Source organism: Anomaloglossus baeobatrachus, chromosome 8, assembly GCF_048569485.1.
Source record: "Anomaloglossus baeobatrachus isolate aAnoBae1 chromosome 8, aAnoBae1.hap1, whole genome shotgun sequence".
NCBI classification, from domain to species: domain Eukaryota; kingdom Metazoa; phylum Chordata; class Amphibia; order Anura; family Aromobatidae; genus Anomaloglossus; species Anomaloglossus baeobatrachus.
In genome coordinates, this window is record NC_134360.1 from 88,583,397 (window position 1) to 88,604,713 (window position 21,317).

Genomic DNA, 21,317 nt, shown 5'->3' on the forward strand with positions numbered 1-21,317 from the left:
AGTTTTCACCACTCCTACCACATGCGTCACGTCTCCGCACGGAGTGGAGAGGCATACCTCTGCTGTTGGATATTTGCGGAGTTCACCATGTATACACACAATCCCAACTTCCCTCTCCGGGGATTCTGTCCCCGAGATAAGTGACCCATGAACGAGGGTCACTATACTGCCAGAGTCCAACAGGGCCTCTGCCTGATGTCCATTTACATACATGTGACAAAGAGGAGGTTCAAGAATAGGGCGTGCAGTATATACCGTATTAGCATACATAGACATTCGGCGTGTGTACCCACAATCCATGGACTCCGTAATCAAAGGGCAATAAGCGGCGATATGTCCTGGTCCTTGACATCTCCAGCACTTCATAGCGGTGGCCCCACCAGTTTTTGTTACCATTCTTGGGGGGACTAGTCTTTTGCCACTCTCAGTGCGGGTTACCCCCTCGGCATGGGCTTGGGTTTTGTTGTTCACCAGGGCCGTACGTGTATCTTGGCCAGGGTCCTATGGCCGCCGGGCCTATCGCACTGGGGCAGAGTCTCGTATAAAGTCCTGTGTGGCGGTATATCGCTCAACTAGACTCACCACTCCAGGTTACCCGGGTCTCCTTGCCCCACCCAATGTTGTATAGCGACTGGCAGAGTCCGCACCAACCAGTCGACCACCACCCTTTCCACCATCTGGGCTGGAGACAACACCTCCGGCTGTAACCACTTTTTCACCAATTGTAGTAAGTCATATGCTTGAGACCTGGCAGGACAGGTCTCCACATAGGCCCATGAAAATACTCGCTGAGCCCTCACATATGTATTGACCCCCAGACGTGCAAGGATCTCACCTTTCAGTTTCTCGTAGTCCAGGGCATCCTCCCAGCTGAGGTCAAAGTAGGCTTTCTGGGCATCCCCTATCAGAAACGGAGCAACCACTTCCGCACACTGGTCTGCCGGCAGTTTTTCCTGCTCCGCGGTGCGCTCAAAAACCGTAAGGAAAATCTCCACGTCATCCTCCGGGCTTAGTTTCCGCAGGGCAGAGCGAACCCTGTCCCGGGGTACCCGTCGGTCTGAGGCAGTTGCCGGCGGTGTCTCACGCAGGGCCGCAATCTGCTGCCGTAGCAATACATTTGCCTCTTGTTGCTGTCTCTGGGTCTCCTGATGCTGCCGCTGGGATTCCTGGTGCTGCTGCTGGAACAGACCCAATTGCTCCTGTTGCTTCTGCTGAGTTAGTACCAACTGCCGCAGAAGCTCCTCCATGTTGTCAGCTGGTTTATACCGTAGCGTAGCAGGCTTGATTATTGACATGCAGCGGTGGGGTATGCCTCAATTCTCACTGCCCGCATTCTCCACTATAATGTAGCGGGGTGGGAATCCCCCAGGACGACAAAGAGGCAGTGACCCAAAAAAGTCCGATCCAAACAGCTTTATTGTCATCGCTGAACAGGTAAATGTCCTCCGGGACACAGCCGGGTTATGCACAGTCCATACCGTTCCCCGTCACACAGGCACTGCTTGCCGTAGGAGACGGTCTTACTATACCCCGTTCTGCTATTCCAGGATGGTCCACAGACTTATGTTATCGTTCCACACAGGCCTGAACTCTCCTCAGCTTCCTGCTCTGCAGCTTACCAAGCAGACTCTGCCCCACCCAGGCCTTTACAGAGACCTTTTAAATGAGAGTTGTGACCATGAGCCACCTGCACAACCCGGACTGGAGATAGTGGACTGACCACTATGTAGAGAGAACCAAGAGGAACAGAGTCTTTAAATTCACTTAGTAAAGAGCCCATACAAGCAGAATTATGAAAATATTAAATATTTATTAAAGTGCTGTTGGGTACAAAAATATATATATTCATATGGACCAGAGGGAGCGGTGCTGAAGGGGAAAAACCCCACGTGTCCCAGAGAGTAAAGAGGAAGATTCCTCAGCCGTGATCTTGGAGGGTTTATAAGGGGTGACTATTAACCAAGAGTAAGGCTGCAGCACAACTTGTGGGGACGAATATACAAACAATATGTACAAATATGTCCCAAATACAAGCAGCTCGACTCACCTCCTCAAGTCTATTCAGATCACTGCACCACCGGGGTAGCCACGTGGGGACCGGCGTCCCAACACGTGTTTTGCGTTTAGCTTCGTCGGGAGACGGGTAAAAGAGTGTGCAAGTACTGACCTTAAATAGGCACCCAGAGTACCTCAAAAACCACCCACCATGAGCGCGTCACGGGAAGCCCTGAGAACCGGAGATCCGCCCAGGTTCAGCGTCCACAGAGAGGATCGGATGGAAGAAAACTTCCTGTGACGTCAACAGTGTTGTTCCAGTCCCGCTGTTAAGGACGCCACCGCAGCGATGTCCAAGCAACAGGCACGCCCCATGACGCGTCTCAAAGTACCACCCCCTCCCATCCTCATCATCCCCTCCCCACACACAAAAACGCCACCCACTATCAGGGTAGGCAAGAACTTCTCCGTACCGCCCATCAAGGAGAGAGATTCACCCCATATCCACACAAGTATGCCCACCGCAGTGATATCCAAAGCAACGGATAAACCACAAAATACTTCACAGGTACATCCGGCCTTCCCCCTACAGAATGGGACCTGCCATCCACCCCCCCCCGCCCCATAGGAGATAGAAAAACCCCCCCTACGCCCACCCCCACAATGGATGGACTGTAACTACCGTGAAAGATGACCATTTACATCCGGGATTCCGGTTTACATCATGGACAATGAAGATACGGTGTGCTGATATCATTATATATATAATTGGCCATACGGACTCCTACGGGACAAATCCTTTGCATTACTATTATTATAAAAACATCTTCTATTGGAAAATTTTAGAATCTGATGCTTTTCCATATACTTTTGGGAAGGTGTTACGTGTTAGATGTTGTGGGTTTTTGTTCCTTTCCCTGCTTTCCTCCTAGGTTGGTAGCCTGACAGGATTCTGTGTATTCCTTTATACTTTCCACTATATTTCGGCCTCCCCCTGTGATTTGGGATAGTTAATAGATGACCGCTTGGAACTTGCTGCTTACTTATCTTTCCTCTGGTGGATGGCAGGTCCCATTCTGTAGGGGGAAGGCCGGATGTACCTGTGAAGTATTTTGTGGTTTATCCGTTGCTTTGGATATCACTGCGGTGGGCATACTTGTGTGGATATGGGGTGAATCTCTCTCCTTGATGGGCGGTACGGAGAAGTTCTTGCCTACCCTGATAGTGGGTGGCGTTTTTGTGTGTGGGGAGGGGATGATGAGGATGGGAGGGGGTGGTACTTTGAGACGCGTCATGGGGCGTGCCTGTTGCTCGGACATCGCTGCGGTGGCGTCCTTAACAGCGGAACCGGAACAACACTGTTGACGTCACAGGAAGTTTTCTTCCGTCCGGTCCTCTCTATGGACGCTGAACCTGGGCGGATCTCCGGTTCTCAGGGCTTCCCGTGACGCGCTCATGGTGGGTGGTTTTTGAGGTACTCTGGGTGCCTATTTAAGGTCAGTACTTGCACACTCTTTTACCCGTCTCCCGACGAAGCTAAACGCGAAACACGTGTTGGGACGCCGGTCCCCACGTGGCTACCCCGGTGGTGCAGTGATCTGAATAGACTTGAGGAGGTGAGTCGAGCTGCTTGTATTTGGGAAATATTTGTACATATTGTTTGTATATTCGTCCCCACAAGTTGTGCTGCAGCCTTACTCTCGGTTAATAGTCACCCCTCATAAACCCTCCAAGATCACGGCTGAGGAATCTTCCTCTTTACTCTCTGGGACACGTGGGGTTTTTCCCCTTCAGCACCGCTCCCTCTGGTCCATATGTATATATATATTTTTGTACCCAACAGCACTTTAATAAATATTTAATATTTTCATAATTCTGCTTGTATGGGCTCTTTACTAAGTGAATTTAAAGACTCTGTTCCTCTTGGTTCTCATTATATATGAGTTGTTGCTAATGATTTGATTTGTGATTTTTCCATGCGCCTGCATGTCTCAATGACCACTATGTAGGGCTCTAATATGTTTCTGTACGCATTCTGGGGGATATATACCGTCCGTCGCATATGAATGCCCCCCCCCTATCTCTCACAATATATATATATATATATATATATCTCATAGGGGTATATAATTCCCTTAAGAAGATATAGAATGGGTGTGTGCCAATTGCTTTAAGCGTCAACCTGATAAAGCAGATATATTCCATTGTCTATGTACGTGTTCAACAATACAATTTTGGGGTAAAAAATAAATAATCACATTTTGTAAATTATGCTCTTCTTAATCCAATTTAAGATATCTTTAAAAATATTGATGAGAATTAAACTCCACGATCTAGGGGCAGTAGAAAAACTTCCTACATATGATCTCAGCAGGAGGAGTTAGGGGTTAGTGACGCACATCCGGCGCCGGTAACGACGTCGCGTAAAGCCTAGAAGCACCGATATACGATCGCAAAAGCGTCGAAAATCGGTGATGTGTGTAGTGTCGGTCATTTCCATAATTTCGCTGCAGCGACAGGTATGATGTTGTTCCTCGTTCCTGCGGCAGCACAGATCGCTGTGTATGAAGCCGCAGGAGCGAGGAACATCTCCTTACCTGCGTCCCGCCTGCAATGAGGAAGGAAGGAGGTGGGCGGGATGTTTACGTCCCGCTCATCTCCGCCCCTCCGCTTCTATTGGCCGCCTGCCGTGTGACGTCGCTGTGATGCCGCACAACCCGCCCCCTTAGGAAGGAGGCGGGTCGCCGGCCAGAGCGACGTCGCAGGGCAGGTAAGTCCGTGTGAAGCTGCCGTAGCGATAATGTTCGCTACGGCAGCTATCACAAGAGATCGCATCTGTGACGGGGGCGGGGACTATCGCGCTCGGCATCGCTACAATCGGCTAGCAGCGTACAAAGTACCACTTAGAACAAAACTTATTGATATTTATCGTATTGTATTGTATTGTATTCATTTGACTTCTTTGTACCAGGAGAGAATGTTATTAGAAAATTTGGAGGAACTACCATCCACATTTTTTCCCACTTTTTCTCTTAATTGGTGTGAATAGGCACACAAAGTCAATTAAAAAGATGAAGGTGAGAAATAAAAATAATATTGTATGAGAAACTTTTGGATCAGTGACATTCCCAGGGAAATACAGAAAAACACAGGTTGTTTTGTTGTAAGGTAATAACTTTACTCTTCTGTCCTTTCCCTCCCTGAGCCTGTTTTCATTCCTGTATTTTGTTTCTTATTTTTTTTTCTCTCCCACTTGATTAACTTAAATTGATTTTCAATTGAGCTTTATTTAAAAATTTAATTGCAGTACAAAATAGAATTTATAAGACCATATTAATTGCATTGATTACTTTATCAAATTGTATGTACGATTTTTACAGTTGAAAATCTAAACAAAAAGCAAACAAAAAAGAAACTTGTTTAAATAAAGTCTATAGGTGGGCCAGAAGATGAGTTCTCATTGCTAATATTTTTGCAAAACCACATGACCACTAACAATAGGTAATCAATGTAGACTAATTTCTCTGTAATCTAATAGTAGTTGTGTGCCAGAACAAGGGCTAAAGGGTGCTTTACACGCTGCAACATCGCTAGCGACAGCACCCGCCCCCGTCGTATGTGCGACATTTGGTGATCACTGCCGTAGTGAACATTATCGCTACGGCAGCGTCATGCGCACATACCTGTGCAGCGACGTCGCTGTGACTGCCGAACAATCCCTCCCTAAAGGGGGAGGGGCGTTTAGCGTCACAGCGACGTCATTGCAACGTCACTAAGCGGCCGTCCAATAGAAGCGGAGGGGCGGAGATGAGCGGGACGTAACATCCCGCCCACCTCCTTCCTTCCGCATTGCCGGTGGACGCAGGTAAGGAGATGTTTGTCGTTCCTGCGGTGTCACGCACAGCGATGTGTTATGCCGCAGGAACGACAAACAACATCGTACTTGCAGCAGCAACAATATTAAGGAAAGGAGCGACGTGTCAACGATCACCATTTTTTGGACGATTTTGCGATCGTTGATCATCGTTCCTTGGTGTCACACGCTGCGACGTCGCCATCGGCGTCGGATGTGCGTGACTAACGATGTGACCCCGACGATATATCAGTAGCGATGTTGCAGCATGTAAAGCACCCTTAAGTCTTGGCCACATGCCTTTTTATCTGAGACCCTACCCAAAAGTGAAAATAGCTGCTGTTGTAAGGGTATGTGCGCACGTTGCTTTTTACCTGCTTTTTACCTGCTTTTTTGCTGCTTTTTCTTCTGCGCTGTTTAATGCCAAAATGGATGTGTTCTTCTATTCAAGCAAAGTCTATGGGAATTTGGGTTTCTTGTTCACACTATGTTGTTCAAAATGCTGCCTTTTTGAGGCAGAACTTTGGTCAAAAACTCAGCTTTTCAAAGAAGCAACATGTCAATTGTTTTTGCCATTTGGGTTTTGCACTGCAAAGCTGAGTTTTTGACCAAAGTTCTGCCACAAAAAGGCAGCATTTTGAACAACATAGTGTGAACAAGAAACCCAAATTCCCATAGACTTTGCTTGAATAGAAGAACACATCCATTTTGGCATTAAACAGCGCAGAAGAAAAAGCAGCAAAAAAGCAGGTAAAAAGCAACGTGCGCACATACCCTAAGGCAAATGAGAGTATCAGCTGCCCGAAAATAACAATGGTATGCTGCAAGTCAAAGCAAAATCTTCTTTTAGATGCAAGTTAAATTAAATAAGACTTTTTTTTTTTATTCTTTTATAGAAAGGATCATCTCAGTATTCCAGTGCAGTATGAAGATTTACAGAAACTTCTTAATAGGATGATGGAACGCTGTTCAGAACTTTCTTTTACATCACTAAGGAGAAAATTTTCAGTGAGTCATTCTTTTGAAAGTATAATGAATCGATAAAATTAAAAGCTGAATGCGTTTTCCTATAGCAGGTGTTTTTACAGTGAAAACTGTTAGACCTGTGTGGACAGGATAATCAGAATTCTGTCTCCAAAGAGGCTAGTCAGAATAGGATGACTTTGCTTTTAACCCCTTAACGACAGCGGGCAGTAACATTACGTCCTAAACCACCATATTGTGATCCCCGCTGGCTGCTGCCGACAGCCTTGGCGAGATTCGTACATATGTCTGCTGATTTGTACAGCTGACATGTGTGCCTTGCAGGCACGAGTGGAACAGTGTTCCATCCGTGCCTGTTAACCCCTTAAATGGGCTGACAAAATGTCACAGCGCCATTTAAATGCAGAAAAATTTCACTTACCCGGCCCCCACCAGCGGTGTTGTGACGTGATCACTGTGAACTGGTGGTTGTCATGGTAGCACAGGATCATGTGATGACTTCTGTAGCTCATGTGACTCTGTTACTGTTCCTGTTTCACCCGGCTGAGGACTTCAGGTTACAAGAGGTCAGTTTTTCTGCTGATCTCAGCTGTGTAGCTGTGATCAACAGAAAAGAATGAGCGATCAGACTGATGATCCTTACAGTACCCTAGGGGGACTAGTAAAATAAAAAAGTAAAAAATAGCTTTAATAAATAAATAAATAAAAGTTGAAATCACCCTCCTATTACCCCATTGAAAATTAAAGGGTTAAAAAAATATACAGATTTGGTATCACTGTGTTCAGCAATGCCCGATCTATCAAACTATAAAATCTATTAATTTGATCGGTAAACAGCGTAGCAGCAAAAAAAAAATCCAAACGCCAAAATTAAGTTTTTTGATGCCACAAATTTTGCGCAAAATGCAATAACAGGCGATAAAAAAGTAACATCTGTGCAAAAATGGTACTATTAAAAACATCAGCTTGAGATGCAAAAAATAAGCCATCTCTGAGCCCCAGATCCCGAAAAATTAGAATGCTGTGGGTTGCGTAATATAGCGCAAAAAGTGTGCCACTTTTTTTGGGCAAACTTTTGATTATTTTAAATAACACATAAAAGTAAACCTATACATATTTAGTTTCTACGAACTCATACTGACTTGAGGCATCACATGGACACATCAGGTTTTATCATATACTGAACATGGTGAATAGATATCTCAAAAACAATCATGCAATCGCATTTTTTGTGCAATTTTTCCGCATTTGGAATTTTTTTGCTGTTTTCCAGTACACTATATGGTAAAATGTATGGTTTCATTTAAAAGCACAACTCGTCACGCAAAAAACAAGCCCTCATACGGCATGCTTGACAGAAAAATAAAAAAATCACGGCTCTCGGAGAAAGGGGAGCAGAAAAAAAGAAAACGAAAAATCAACCGTGGGTGAAGGGGTAAGGGGTGTTCTGCTCTAAATAATGTTTCACCTATCCATTGGACCATACTAGAACCAGTAGAACCAGAGGTGTATATAGAGTTGTTGTTCAAGGTGGAGGCGAAACTTCTGAGTGGGCCCCTAACTAGGCAACCCTGATTACAAATATGGTGGCACACCCTAATAGTGAGTATAAGAGAACCTCAGTTGATGACAGTGTTGTTGCTAAAAAAATCTCTATATAAAAACCAACACTGATATTACTGATATTACTGCCATATACTGTAGTGGTAGATGCTAATGCTGCAGAAAATTTAAGATTACAGTACTTTTTTAAATTATGACTTTCTGGTGGAGTTGTTCACTTTTCCCATCTTTTCCACCTAGCCAGGACCAACATAACAACTTCTCCAGCCATTACTCGTGTGCAGGGATGACAACAAAGACACATTTTACTTCTCACATTACTAGCAGCATCCTCATCTATTCCCAACCTGCATGAACTCCTCATCCTGCTGGTACTGCAATATTGAGCCATTGCTGCGTTATGTATTCCTATTACTGCACGGACTTTGTGGTAGTGAGTGCCATCTAGATGGTAAAACAAACCTCTAGAATATATTAATGCCAGGTGCAAGTGCCCTAAAAAATAGTGTCCACATTTTGCCCCTTAGAAAGTAATAATCTTCTCTGTGGGCCCCTTTGACAGTCACAATAACCTGAGTGATCCTATAGCAATAAGTTCCCACTTAACATTTAACCCCTTCACGACCTATGCAATAATGATATGTCATATGTCTTGTCCCTGCCTTTGATGCTGGCTCACACACCAAGCTCTCATCTTTCCCTGCACGATGGCTTGTGTGATCAGCCAACATGTGCCTCTAACAGCAGCGTTACTGAAAGAAATTGACACACACATGGTATAAAGATGCTAGGAAAGGGGGTCCAAAGCCCATATATCATAAAGTCCAAAATATTGCTGCACACTTAAATTTGGAATGCGAATTTTTTTTAATGAAGTGAGTAAATATACAGTGCATTTACACACATGGCGACCTCTGAAATGAATGACGTTTCGATGAACCGGTCTTACTCATAATGTCGCTTTATGAAAACCGAAAACAAAATCATTTATATATACAGTCATGGCCAAACGTTTTGAGAATGCTACAAATATTAATTTTTACAAAGTCTACTGCTTAAGTTTTTCTAATGGCAATTTGCATATACTCCAGAATGTCATAAAGAGTGATCAGCTTAACAGCAATTACTTGCAAAGTCAATATTTGCTAAGAAAATGAACTTTAACCCCCAAAACACATTTCAACATCATTGTATTCCTGTCTTAAAAGGAGCAGCTAACATTGTTTTAGTGATTGTTCCATTAACACAGGTGTGGGTGTTGATAAGGACAGGGCTGGCGATCAATCAGTCATGATTAAGTAAGAATTACACCACTGGACACTTTAAAAGGAGGCTGGTGCTTGGTATCATTGTTTCTCTTCAGTTAACCATGGTAATCTCTAAAGAAACACATGCAGCCATCATTGCTCTGCACAAAAATGGCCTAACAGGGAAGAGTATCGCAGCTACAAAGATTGCACCTCAGTCAACAATCTATCGCATCATCAAGAACTTCAAGGAGAGAGCTTCCATTGTTGCCAAAAAGGCTCCAGGGCGCCAAAGAAGGACCAGCAAATGCCAGGACCGTATCTTAAAACTGTTTTACCTGCGAGATCGAACTACCAGCAGTGCCGAGCTAGCTCAGCAATGGCAGCAGGCTGGTGTGAGTGCTTCTGCACGCACTGTGAGGCGGAGACTGCTTGAGCAAGGCCTGGTTTCAAGGAGGGCAGCAAAAAAGCCACTTCTCTCCAGAAAAAACATCAGGGACCGACTGATATTCTGCAAAAGGTACAGGGAGTGCACTGCTGAGGACTGGGGTAAAGTCATTTTCTCAGATGAATCCCCTTTTTGATTGTTTGGGACATCTGGAAAACAGCTTATTAGGAGAAGAAGAGGTGAGCGCTACCACCAGTCTTGTCTCATGCCAACTGTTAAGCATCCTGAAATGATTCATGTGTGGGGTTGCTTCTCAGCCAAAGGAATCGGCTCCCTCACAGTCTTGCCTAAAAACACAGCCATGAATAAAGAATGGTACCAGAATGTCCTCCAAGAGCAACTTCTCCCAACTGTCTAAGAGCAGTTTGGCGCCCAACAATGCCTTTTCCAGCATGATGGAGCACCTTGCCATAAAGCAAAGGTGATCACTAAATGGCTCATGGAACAAAACATAGAGATTTTGGGTCCATGGCCAGGAAACTCCACAGATCTTAATCCCATTGAGAACTTGTGGGCAATCATCAAGAGACGGGTGGACACACAAAAACCAACAAATTCTGGCAAAATGCAAGCATTGCTTATGCAAGAATGGACAGCTATCAGTCAGGATTTGGTCCAGAAGTTGATTGAGAGAATGCCAGGGAGAATTGCAGAGGTCCTGAAGAAGAAGGGTCAACACTGCAAATATTGACTTGCTGCATTAACTCATTCTACCTGTCAATATAACCTTTTGGTACTCATAATATGATTGCAATTATATTTCTGTATGTGATGTAAACATCAGACAAACACAATTAAAAACCAGAGGGCAACAGATCATGTGAAAATATAATTTTGGTGTCATTCTCAAAACTTTTGGCCATGACTGTACATACAGTGAGTTGGGTAGACAGATGATACACTGACACACAGAATACTATACATATGTACATATGTACATATACATATGTACATATATACAAGGGATTTTCATAATACATAAGTTCTACATAATAAGCTTCCCTAAGTGAATTCTAATACATCTACAGTGCAACAAGCTAAATCATAGGTCAAAACAGATGGCATACATGAGAATAATCATTTTGTAATAACCTTAAACCTCATAGGATTCTAGTACAGGAAGAGAAAGAGGTAGTTAATAGTGATGAGCGAGTACCAAAAAGCTCGGGTGCTCGAGGCTCGGGCCGAGCATTCCAAGATTCTCGTGTACTCGGCCCGAGCACCGAGCCCAAAGTTATCCTATGGGAGACCCGAGTATTTTTATGAAATGACCCCCCGGCAGCATGTAGAAACCCTAAAAATGTCACAAAAGTCTCAGAAGAGTGCTCAAATGACATGGCAACAGCATGGGGAAGACCCCTTGAAGCATTTATCACTCAAAAGTCACAGCTGTGAACAATTTTGTCCAAGTTTTACGCCATTTTTACGGACTCACCAGAAAACCTTCCAAAATGACACCAAAATGAATTTTAATGGTGAAAATGTTAAGGGCACATACCCAATAGTGAGATAGAGCTGGTGTATGTTACTTTTTGAGATTACATGAAAGATTTTACGTGAAAACATTGTGTGGCACTCCGATGTCCGATTTTTACTAGCGATGTCGGTCATTTTTTTTTTTCTCTCTGTCTTGGCTGTCCCCATCTCACAGTCTGTCGGTCAGTCTCCCCCCTCTCTCATACTTACCGTTCCCCGATCACTGCCGCGGCGCTGCACAGCTGTTCACTAAACTCCGCCGCCGCTCCTGACACCTCCACACAGCAAGTGAGGTGAGTAGCGCGATCAGCTGAGCTGTCAGTCAGGTAACTCACAGCCACCGCTGGATGCAGTGGTGGCCGCGAGTGACCTCAGTGACAGCTCAGCTGATCGCGCTACTCGCCTCAGTTGCTGTGTGAAGCTGACAGGAGCGGCGGTGTCTTCTGCAGCTCTAGTCACCTTTATGCAGCAGAGCTGGAAGCGATGCTGGACCATCCTGGATTACGCCGGACATGGAGGGCTTTTTGGGGCTTATTAAATTGGTTACGAGGGAATTGGTTTGTGTTTTTTATTTCTAATAAATGATTTTTTCAGGTGTGTGTGTGTTTATTTACTGTAACCTACAGATTAATCATGGAACGTATCTCGGGGAGACGCCTGATATGATTAATCTAGGATTTAGTGGCAGCTATGGGCTGCCATTAACTCCTTATTACCCCGATTTGCCAACGTACCAGGGCAAATCGGGAAGAGCCGGGTACAGTCCCAGAACTATCGCATATAATGTATGCGGCAATTCTGGGCGGCTGCTGACTGATATTGTTAGGCTGGGGGGCTCCTCATAACGTGGAGCTCCCCATCCTGAGAATACCAGCCTTCAGCCATATGGCTTTATCTGGCTGGTATTAAAATTGGGGGGACCGAACGCCGTTTTTTTAAATTATTTAATTATTTATTTCACTGCACAGTATACACACGCCCACCGGCTGCTGTGATTGGGTGCAGTGAGACACCTGTCACTCAGCGTGGGGGCGTGTCTCACTGCAACCAATCATAGGCGCCTGTGGGCGGGGAAAGCAGGGAATACGATATGGCTGTGTGCAGAGCACAGCGCGCCCGCCGGTATAAAGGCTCAGTCACGCTGTGCGGGCCGGCCAATCACTGCAATTCCACAACTAACAGGGCTGTGGCATTGCAGTGGTCTGCCAGCCAATCCCTGCATGAGAGCTGGCTCTCAAAAGAGCGCCAACATGCAGGGATGAAGACCACGAGTACAGCACGAGTATCGCAAAATTACTCGGTACCCGCCGAGTAGCCCGAGTACAGTGATGCTCGTGCGAATACCGGTTAGTGACAAGCGTACTCGCTCATCACTAGTAGTTAACTCAGTGTAGCAACTCACCAGTGTGAGTAAGGGTAAGTATAATTCCGTAAGGAAAAGGCACTTGGACAGAGAGGGAAAATACCCTGCTTGAGGCAGCTGTAAAGATAGATAGAAGGTAAGTTAAACGGAAAGATACTTACTGTACACTCCTTGTTGTGTGGTACACAACCTAACCAGGTGAGCACTTCCTTGTATTTTTGTACTAGTCATCAGAAAAGACCCTATTGCGCTCTGCTTCTTAGCTTCCATGATATGTAAGTTCATTTAGGATTATTTATGATGATCACTGTGTGGAAGATATAATGTGTACTTTTTTTCTTACATATTAAAGCATTTTGTAATGAAAAAGCTTGTTTTTTCATTTTTTTAACAATTCAACTAAATTTTCTTTGCATTTTCCAGTTCCACTCAAGTACTTGACAATGCACTAATATATTTTGTACTTACACCTGTCAGTCTAAAAACTAGAAATAGGAGCACAAACATTGTAGATTTTGGAGCTATTTATTTGATTGGTAACGAAACTCATTAGGCCAATTTGTTAGGTCTTTGTTTTTTTTAGTTCAGTCTCTGAGAACAACTGCTGCTTTGGAATTTAAATCTCAAAGAAAAAATCCTGTTATAAGATCAATTTTAAAGAATTGGATTACAAGATTGGGCGCAAAGACATATACAAAGTGAATAAAAATACTGAGCAGGGTACATTGATAGGTCAGGAGGCTGCAAAAAATGGTATACAAGTAATCACTCATATTTAGATAGTTATATAATGAATATATCAATTTACAAATAACAATCTGTTAGTGATATAACATGCCAATAATAACTGGTTCTTCCAGATGCATGTAGACATCAAAACATAATTAGAACACCAGTATGCGGATGGTAAGTATTTGATATACAAACAGCATGTAAAAGATAAACAACTCAAAACAGTAGATATGTAGCACCCATGGGGCAAGGGGTTAACGTTACACGTCACCGGGGTTAGTGATGTCGATTCTGGGGATGTGACGGGTGACCCTGCCCAGTTTCGTGGCCCCGAGGTGTACAATAAAGAACGGGGGGTGGTGATGGTGGAGATGATTTGTCTTATGATGTCACCTGCGGTACGCGGCCAGGCAATAGCCGCTGCTGCTGTCGCTGTCCCCCAGAGCTGATGGTAGTAGCAGCTAAGATGTTTCTGCTCCCCACAGGTGGAGCAAGTCCCGGAAGGATGATGAGGGGAGTAGTAAGGGCGGGCGCCGAAGCACGGGGCGCCGGCGTCGGCAAGGACAGGCGCACACAGTCTCTGCGGGTTCAAGGTTTTCTTTACTCACAATCCTGGTTTTACCCGGAAGATGCTTGTCACCGCCGTGATGGGCCCCAACCGATCCCGAGCAATTCGAGGTCACCGCCGGTGTTCCCACTGTGAGTCCTTTCTTGTCGAGGTCCCTCCAATCCCAGTGTAGGTGGAATTGGCTGCAGTTGTTTCCTGCACTCTCTGTAGACCCTGAAATCCCATGTAGCTGTGGAGAACCCGAGGTGAGCTGTAAGCTCCAAGCTATGGGTCCTATGGCGCTCCCAGAAGTTTGAGGTAAAAGATGATTAGACCGAGGTCCTAGTGTGTGCCTCACCCCAAGCTATGCCCGGGGCTAACTGACTGTGTAGAAATGCTCCTTCCTTTTTCCCCAAGTGGTGCCCGCCCCCCAGGTGTTTGTCCTAGTGACCGGGAAAGTCTCATGCTTTGTGATGGCCACCCCCTGTCTACCCCAGGAAATCCCCCCCCACCCCGGTAGGAAAGCACCTAACTGTTTCAGATTTGTGAATGTGAGAAACACCAGCGATTAACCTCTCCTTACCCGGGATGAGTACTACATTTTAAGGGAGCTGCAGTACCCTGTGGCGACTGAAGCATCAGGGGTGCCACAGATATACTAACAGCATGCAGTTACAAGACAATTTATATATGAATAGCCTCCACAACTGGCCCTAATTAGCCCTGGATGTGCCTACCTATCAATGGAGGGTATGAAACCCTAACTGTTTTTGGCAACCCCATTCACTGTCGGTAAACCCTAGAATAACCCTATATTGACTCTGCTCATCCTATAGCACCTATCACCAGAATAAAATACAATTCTGGGTGCTTATCTTAACGGTTATGTTTATTGATGTAGTGAAGTGAGTTAAGGCTATGTCTGCATACTGCAGTTTTGTGTTGTCACCCAAAAATACACCCTGTGCCAGAAAAACACACCTTGTGCCAGAAAATGCATTAAATAAACATAAGTTTTTTGCATGGTTTTTTTTTCTAAAATCAACGGCTGGAAGTGCTATAAAATGCAGGACAAAGGTGCACGAATAATTGACATGCTGCTTCTTTTTTCTGCACCCAAAACTGCAAGGAAAAAAGAAGCAATATGCACACAGCATTTCTGAATTCTCATAGACTTTGCTGGGAGAAGGAAAGACACCAGAACAAAAAAGACCAGAACAATGAATCGGTCACTTCTTTTAACCACTTGGTGGTTTTAGAAACCTGAAGTGGTTAAAAAAAATGCTGAAAAGCCTGATCCTGTGCAGAGCGAGTAGATGCATATGGTAATTCGAGTATTTTTCATAGTGGTTTCCATGGTGGGATCTGCCCCCAAAAATGTCATTGCACATTCCCTAAGTGGTATGCACCCAAAATTAGTACCAGTGAAAACTACAGCTTCCCCGATCACCTACAGTTAGGTCCAGAAATATTTGGACAGTGACACAATTTTCGCGAGTTGGGCTCTGCATGCCACCACATTGGATTTGAAATGAAACCTCTACAGCAGAATTCAAGTGCAGATTGTAACGTTTAATTTGAAGGTTTGAACAAAAATATCTGATAGAAATTGTAGGAATTGTACACATTTCTTTACAAACACTCCACATTTTAGGAGGTCAAAAGTAATTGGACAAATAAACCAAACCCAAACAAAATATTTTTATTTTCAATATTTTGTTGTGAATCCTTTGGAGGCAATCACTGCCTTAAGTCTGGAACCCATGGACATCACCAAACGCTGGGTTTCCTCCTTTTTAATGCTTTGCCAGGCCTTTACAGCCGCAGCCTTCAGGTCTTGCTTGTTTGTGGGTCTTTCCGTCTTAAGTCTGGATTTGAGCAAGTGAAATGCATGCTCAATTGGGTTAAGATCTGGTGATTGACTTGGCCATTGCAGAATGTTCCACTTTTTTGCACTCATGAACTCCTGGGTAGCTTTGGCTGTATGCTTGGGGTCATTGTCCATCTGTACTATGAAGCGCCGTCCGATCAACTTTGCGGCATTTGGCTGAATCTAGGCTGAAAGTATATCCCAGTACACTTCAGAATTCATCCGGCTACTCTTGTCTGCTGTTATGTCATCAATAAACACAAGTGACCCAGTGCCATTGAAAGCCATGCATGCCCATGCCATCACGTTGCCTCCACCATGTTTTACAGAGGATGTGGTGTGCCTTGGATCATGTGCCGTTCCCTTTCTTCTCCAAACTTTTTTCTTCCCATCATTCTGGTACAGGTTGATCTTTGTCTCATCTGTCCATAGAATACTTTTCCAGAACTGAGCTGGCTTCATGAGGTGTTTTTCAGCAAATTTAACTCTGGCCTGTCTATTTTTGGAATTGATGAATGGTTTGCATCTAGATGTGAACCCTTTGTATTTACTTTCATGGAGTCTTCTCTTTACTGTTGACTTAGAGACAGATACACCTGCTTCACTGAGAGTGTTCTGGACTTCAGTTGATGTTGTGAACGGGTTCTTCTTCACCAAAGAAAGTATGCGGCGATCATCCACCACTGTTGTCATCCGTGGACGCCCAGGCCTTTTTGAGTTCCCAAGCTCACCAGTCAATTCCTTTTTTCTCAGAATGTACCCGACTGTTGATTTTGCTACTCCAAGCATGTCTGCTATCTCTCTGATGGATTTTTTCTTTTTTTTCAGCCTCAGAATGTTCTGCTTCACCTCAATTGAGAGTTCCTTAGACCGCATGTTGTCTGGTCACAGCAACAGCTTCCAAATGCAAAACCACACACCTGTAATCAACCCCAGACCTTTTAACTACTTCATTGATTACAGGTTAACGAGGGAGACGCCTTCAGAGTTAATTGCAGCCCTTAGAGTCCCTTGTCCAATTACTTTTGGTCCCTTGAAAAAGAGGAGGCTATGCATTACAGAGCTATGATTCCTAAACCCTTTCTCCGATTTGGATGTGAAAACTCTCATATTGCAGCTGGGAGTGTGCACTTTCAGCCCATATTATATATATAATTGTATTTCTGAACATGTTTTTGTAAACAGCTAAAATAACAAAACTTGCGTCACTGTCCAAATATTTCTGGCCCTGACTGTATCTGTAGAATAGGTCATCAATATTAGTTCAGGGGGATCTAATTTTGTATCCCTGCCCATCAGCTATATGATGATGCTGCAGCATTGTGTTGAGCAGCATGCTCTTCATTATCCGCGAGACACAGCTCTGTAGGAAAAATAGCGGCTGCACCAGTTCCTGCTACTGTGCCGCCCCTGCAGCAGTCGAACCGCTCGCATCCGGGGGGGGTAATTACTCGTGGCTCGAGGGTTTCCGGACCCGGGGGCCAGGGGTCACACTCGATTAAAGAAGGGTCTATTTACAGGGGAGATATAATTTGTGATGCCACCCGTGGCGTACGGTAATTGGGAGTACTGCCACTGCCATTGGGAGTACTCGGGGTGATGGAGTGGGGCAGCTAGGTGACGTTGCCCTCCATGGGTAGGGATAGGCTCCGGGACACGGTGGGATGCAATGGGATGCAGGGGTCACTCAGGTACTCAATCAGTCAATAAGCAGACACTGACAACCGGGTAAACCAAATCTCGGGGTATCTCTGCCGCTTGAGGGGAGCTCGTCCGGGTCCCATCCCCTATGGTGTTGCCTGGTGATCCGTGACCTGCTTCCTGGCACTTAGTTTAACTTCAACGTGGTGGCCCAGTAGTCTGAAATTGCCAGGCCCCGCTCCCCACTGTGGCTAAGTGTGGGAGCCTGCCCTCAGGGCTCACGCTTGGGATTTTCTGGACCGTTTGTTCAGAAGTCCCTATTATTATTATTATTATTATTTATTTATAGAGCACCATTGATTCCATGGTGCTGTACATGAGAAGGGGGTTACATACAAAATACATGTACAAGTTACAGTAGACAGACTAGTACAGAGGGAAGAGGGCCCTGCCCTTGCGGGCTTACATTCTATAGGATTATGGGGAGGAGATAGTAGGTGGGGTGTAGGTGGGGCGGCAGCTCCGCACGGTGGTGGGGCGGCAGCTCCGCACGGTGGTGGGGCGGCAGCTCCGCACGGTGGTGGGGCGGCAGCTCCGCACGGTGGTGGGGCGGCAGCTCCGCACGGTGGTGGGGCAGTGAGGTCATTCAAGGTTATAGGCATTTCTGAACAGATGAGTCTTTAGGTTCCGTTTGAAGTTTGCAAGTGTAGTAGATAATCTGACGTGTTGAGTCCCTATCTCCCTTGTTGCGCTAGTGCCCCGATTCTGGAGTGGGTGGGAAAACATCATAAATGCTTTGTTCTCTTCAGGTTAATTGCCGGGTTGCCTGTAGCTTCTCCCCGACCTAGGGTCCGTGTACCCCTCCGTACCTTCGGTCCCGGACCAGTGATAGGGCCATGCTGCTGACCGTCCTTTTTGACAGGTCCAGGAACCTAGCCGCAATCCCCTGCGACCGGCGTTCCAACTCCTTTAGGTCCAGACCACCGTCTGCAATCTAGACAGCTTCTCCTGGGATCCACCACTCCAAAGCTCCTCTGACTCTCACCCTTGACTAACTCACCACTCTACTGACTACACTACTCACCTCCCATCCCTGACCCCCCAGTTGGGTGACTCTATTCCATTCAAATTGTCCACTGGTGTGCCTGGTGGGTGTGGTGCAGTGTGCATTTAGGACTTGATTTGCTATTGTAGGCAACACCAATAAGATAGGGACCAGAACCATGAGGGACTTGGAATATTGCATGGAAGGGCAGTTTGTGCAGTACCCTGTGACGACCTGATAGTCCAGGGCCGTCACACTACTAAGAGCAATAAATGGGACTGAGCTGTAATATTGGACACACCTGTGACTACACTGTATGTTATATGGTCATGTTACACTCACCTACAAGTGCACAAAGATATTACACACTCACCACACGACAAGTGGGTCTGTATACCCCCAATTTCCAGGGCTGAATTTTAGTCCCAGTCCGGCCCTGGTTCAAGATCTCTTTCCTCACAGTCCTTGTTTACCCAGGAGATGCCGGTCACCGCCGTGATGGGCCCCAGTCGATCCCGAGCAATTCGAGGTCACCTCTGTGAGTCCTTTCTGGTCGGGGGTCCCTCCAATCTCGGTGTAGGGGGAATATGGAATGGGCTGTGGGTGTTTCCTGCACTCTCCGCAGACCCTGGAATCCTGTGTAGCTGTGAGAACCCGGGCCGAGCAGCTTGCTCCAAGCCATGGTCTTGCACAGTTCCCAGAAGTGTGAAGGTACAGAGAAAATGTGCCTGGATCGAAGTCACGACTGTGCTCCTCACCCCAAGCTGTGGTCGGGGCTAACTATGTGTGAAATTGCTCCTTCCCTTTTCCCCAAATGGTGCCCACCCCCCAGGTGGTTGTCCCAGTGACCGGGATAGTCCCATGCTTTGTGATGGCCACCCCCCTGTCTACCCCCCCGGTGGGAAAGCGCCTAACTGTGTTTTGTGTGTGAATGTGAGGAACACCAGCGATTACCCTCTCCTTACCCGTGATGAGTACTACATCTTAAAGGAGATGCAGTACCCTGTGGCAACTGAAGCCTCAGGGGCAGCAAACTATATTGTAAAACTTATGCTTTCATTTAAAAGTAGAACTCGTCCTGCAAAAAAAAAACAACCCTTATATGGTAATATTAACAAAATAATAAAACAGTTACGGCTCTCAGAAGAAGGGAAGCGAAAAAAAAACTAAACGGAAAATCGCCCGGGTGTGAATAGAAGCATTAATGTCTTGATTTTTTGGTGATATTTATAACATTCTTCACTTTTTTGATTATTTCACAAATGCATTCTTATTAGAACTAAATATATATATATATTGTATTTACATACTGATCAGATATATAAATGTGCTTATCTCTAGAGAAACCAACATAAGAAGGATGAGAACAAAAGTATCTCCCGTCAAGGACAATTTCTTACTAACGTATTAGAGGGTTTTCACAATGCCTGCAGGTGAAATACTTAAGCTAGAATGCAGCAACAATTTTTTTTTATATAAATACCTCTCTGCCTTTTAGGCTATGTTCATACAGGGCGTTTTTGCTGCATTTTTTGCAGTAAAACTGTAGCAAAACTTCATCTCTTGGTAGGAAATAACCTGTGGTTTTGGTGCGGTTTTTCTGCTGCATTTTTACAGTGTTTTTGCATTTCCTCATTGCTTTGTATGGGGGAAAAAATGCTGCAAAAACAAGGCAATAGCGCTGAAAAAATTGGCATGCTGCTTCTTTCAAAAACACAGCAAAAACCAAGAAGGTTGCTAATTGAATCAGGCAAAAAAGGAACTGTTTTGTGTGTGCATGATATTTTTGGAATCTCACATGCTTTGCAGGTACTGTAAAAGCATTGTTTTATTAACATGGCTTTGCATAAAACCAATGAAAAAAAAACATGCAGTAAAAATGCAGTAAAAAACCTATGTGTAAACATAGCCTAATAAGGCTTTGGTCTCCTGATGAGTTTTTGGTGAATTTTTGATTAGCTGTGGAAAATACAGATAAAATATGCATATTCGCTCTTAATGCATTTTTGCTGCGGAAACGTAGTAAAAACGCATCAAATTTGCGCATAATTTTTTTTTCAAATCTAAACACCAGAAATAATAAAAAAACAAAACAAATTATTTAAAACATGACATACTAAAAAGAGACAAAAATTGCTGAGTCACAAACGCAATAAAACCACATGTAAAAAATACAAGTACCGTACATCATAAGAGGTGTAGAAATGCTGAAGGAAATCTGCAACATCAAAAACAAAAAAAAAAATTGTGGGAACATAGCAAAAAAAAAGTCTTTACAAAAATGATTTTGTAAAGTAGACAGACAGTAAATGTGATATATTATATATTTTTAGTGGTATTAGTATTTAAGGTCATAAAAATAAGTTCAAATATTTTGAATTTTTCTAAATTTGTCAAATTTCAGATATTTTCATAATTATACAAAATCATAACTTAATTTTAGCACTAACATAAAGTACAATGTGTCTCAACAAAACATTCTCAGAATCACTGGAAAATGTTGAAGTATTCTAAAGTTAAGAAGGTGGAACCAGGCTTTGCTGGGAAGGGGGA

The 21,317-nt window shown here is 44.6% G+C and overlaps 1 protein-coding gene across 1 annotated transcript in view; it reads left to right on the forward strand.

The window, feature by feature from the left end:
* The window catches only part of MEI1 (meiotic double-stranded break formation protein 1), a 902,984-nt gene that overhangs the window by 512,894 nt on the left and 368,773 nt on the right, over nt 1-21,317 (forward strand). Inside the window, exons 12-13 of the mRNA XM_075321882.1 lie at nt 6,745-6,856; nt 20,106-20,197. Of these exons, the coding sequence (XP_075177997.1) occupies nt 6,745-6,856; nt 20,106-20,197 (204 nt within the window). The remainder of the gene's footprint in view (nt 1-6,744; nt 6,857-20,105; nt 20,198-21,317) is intronic.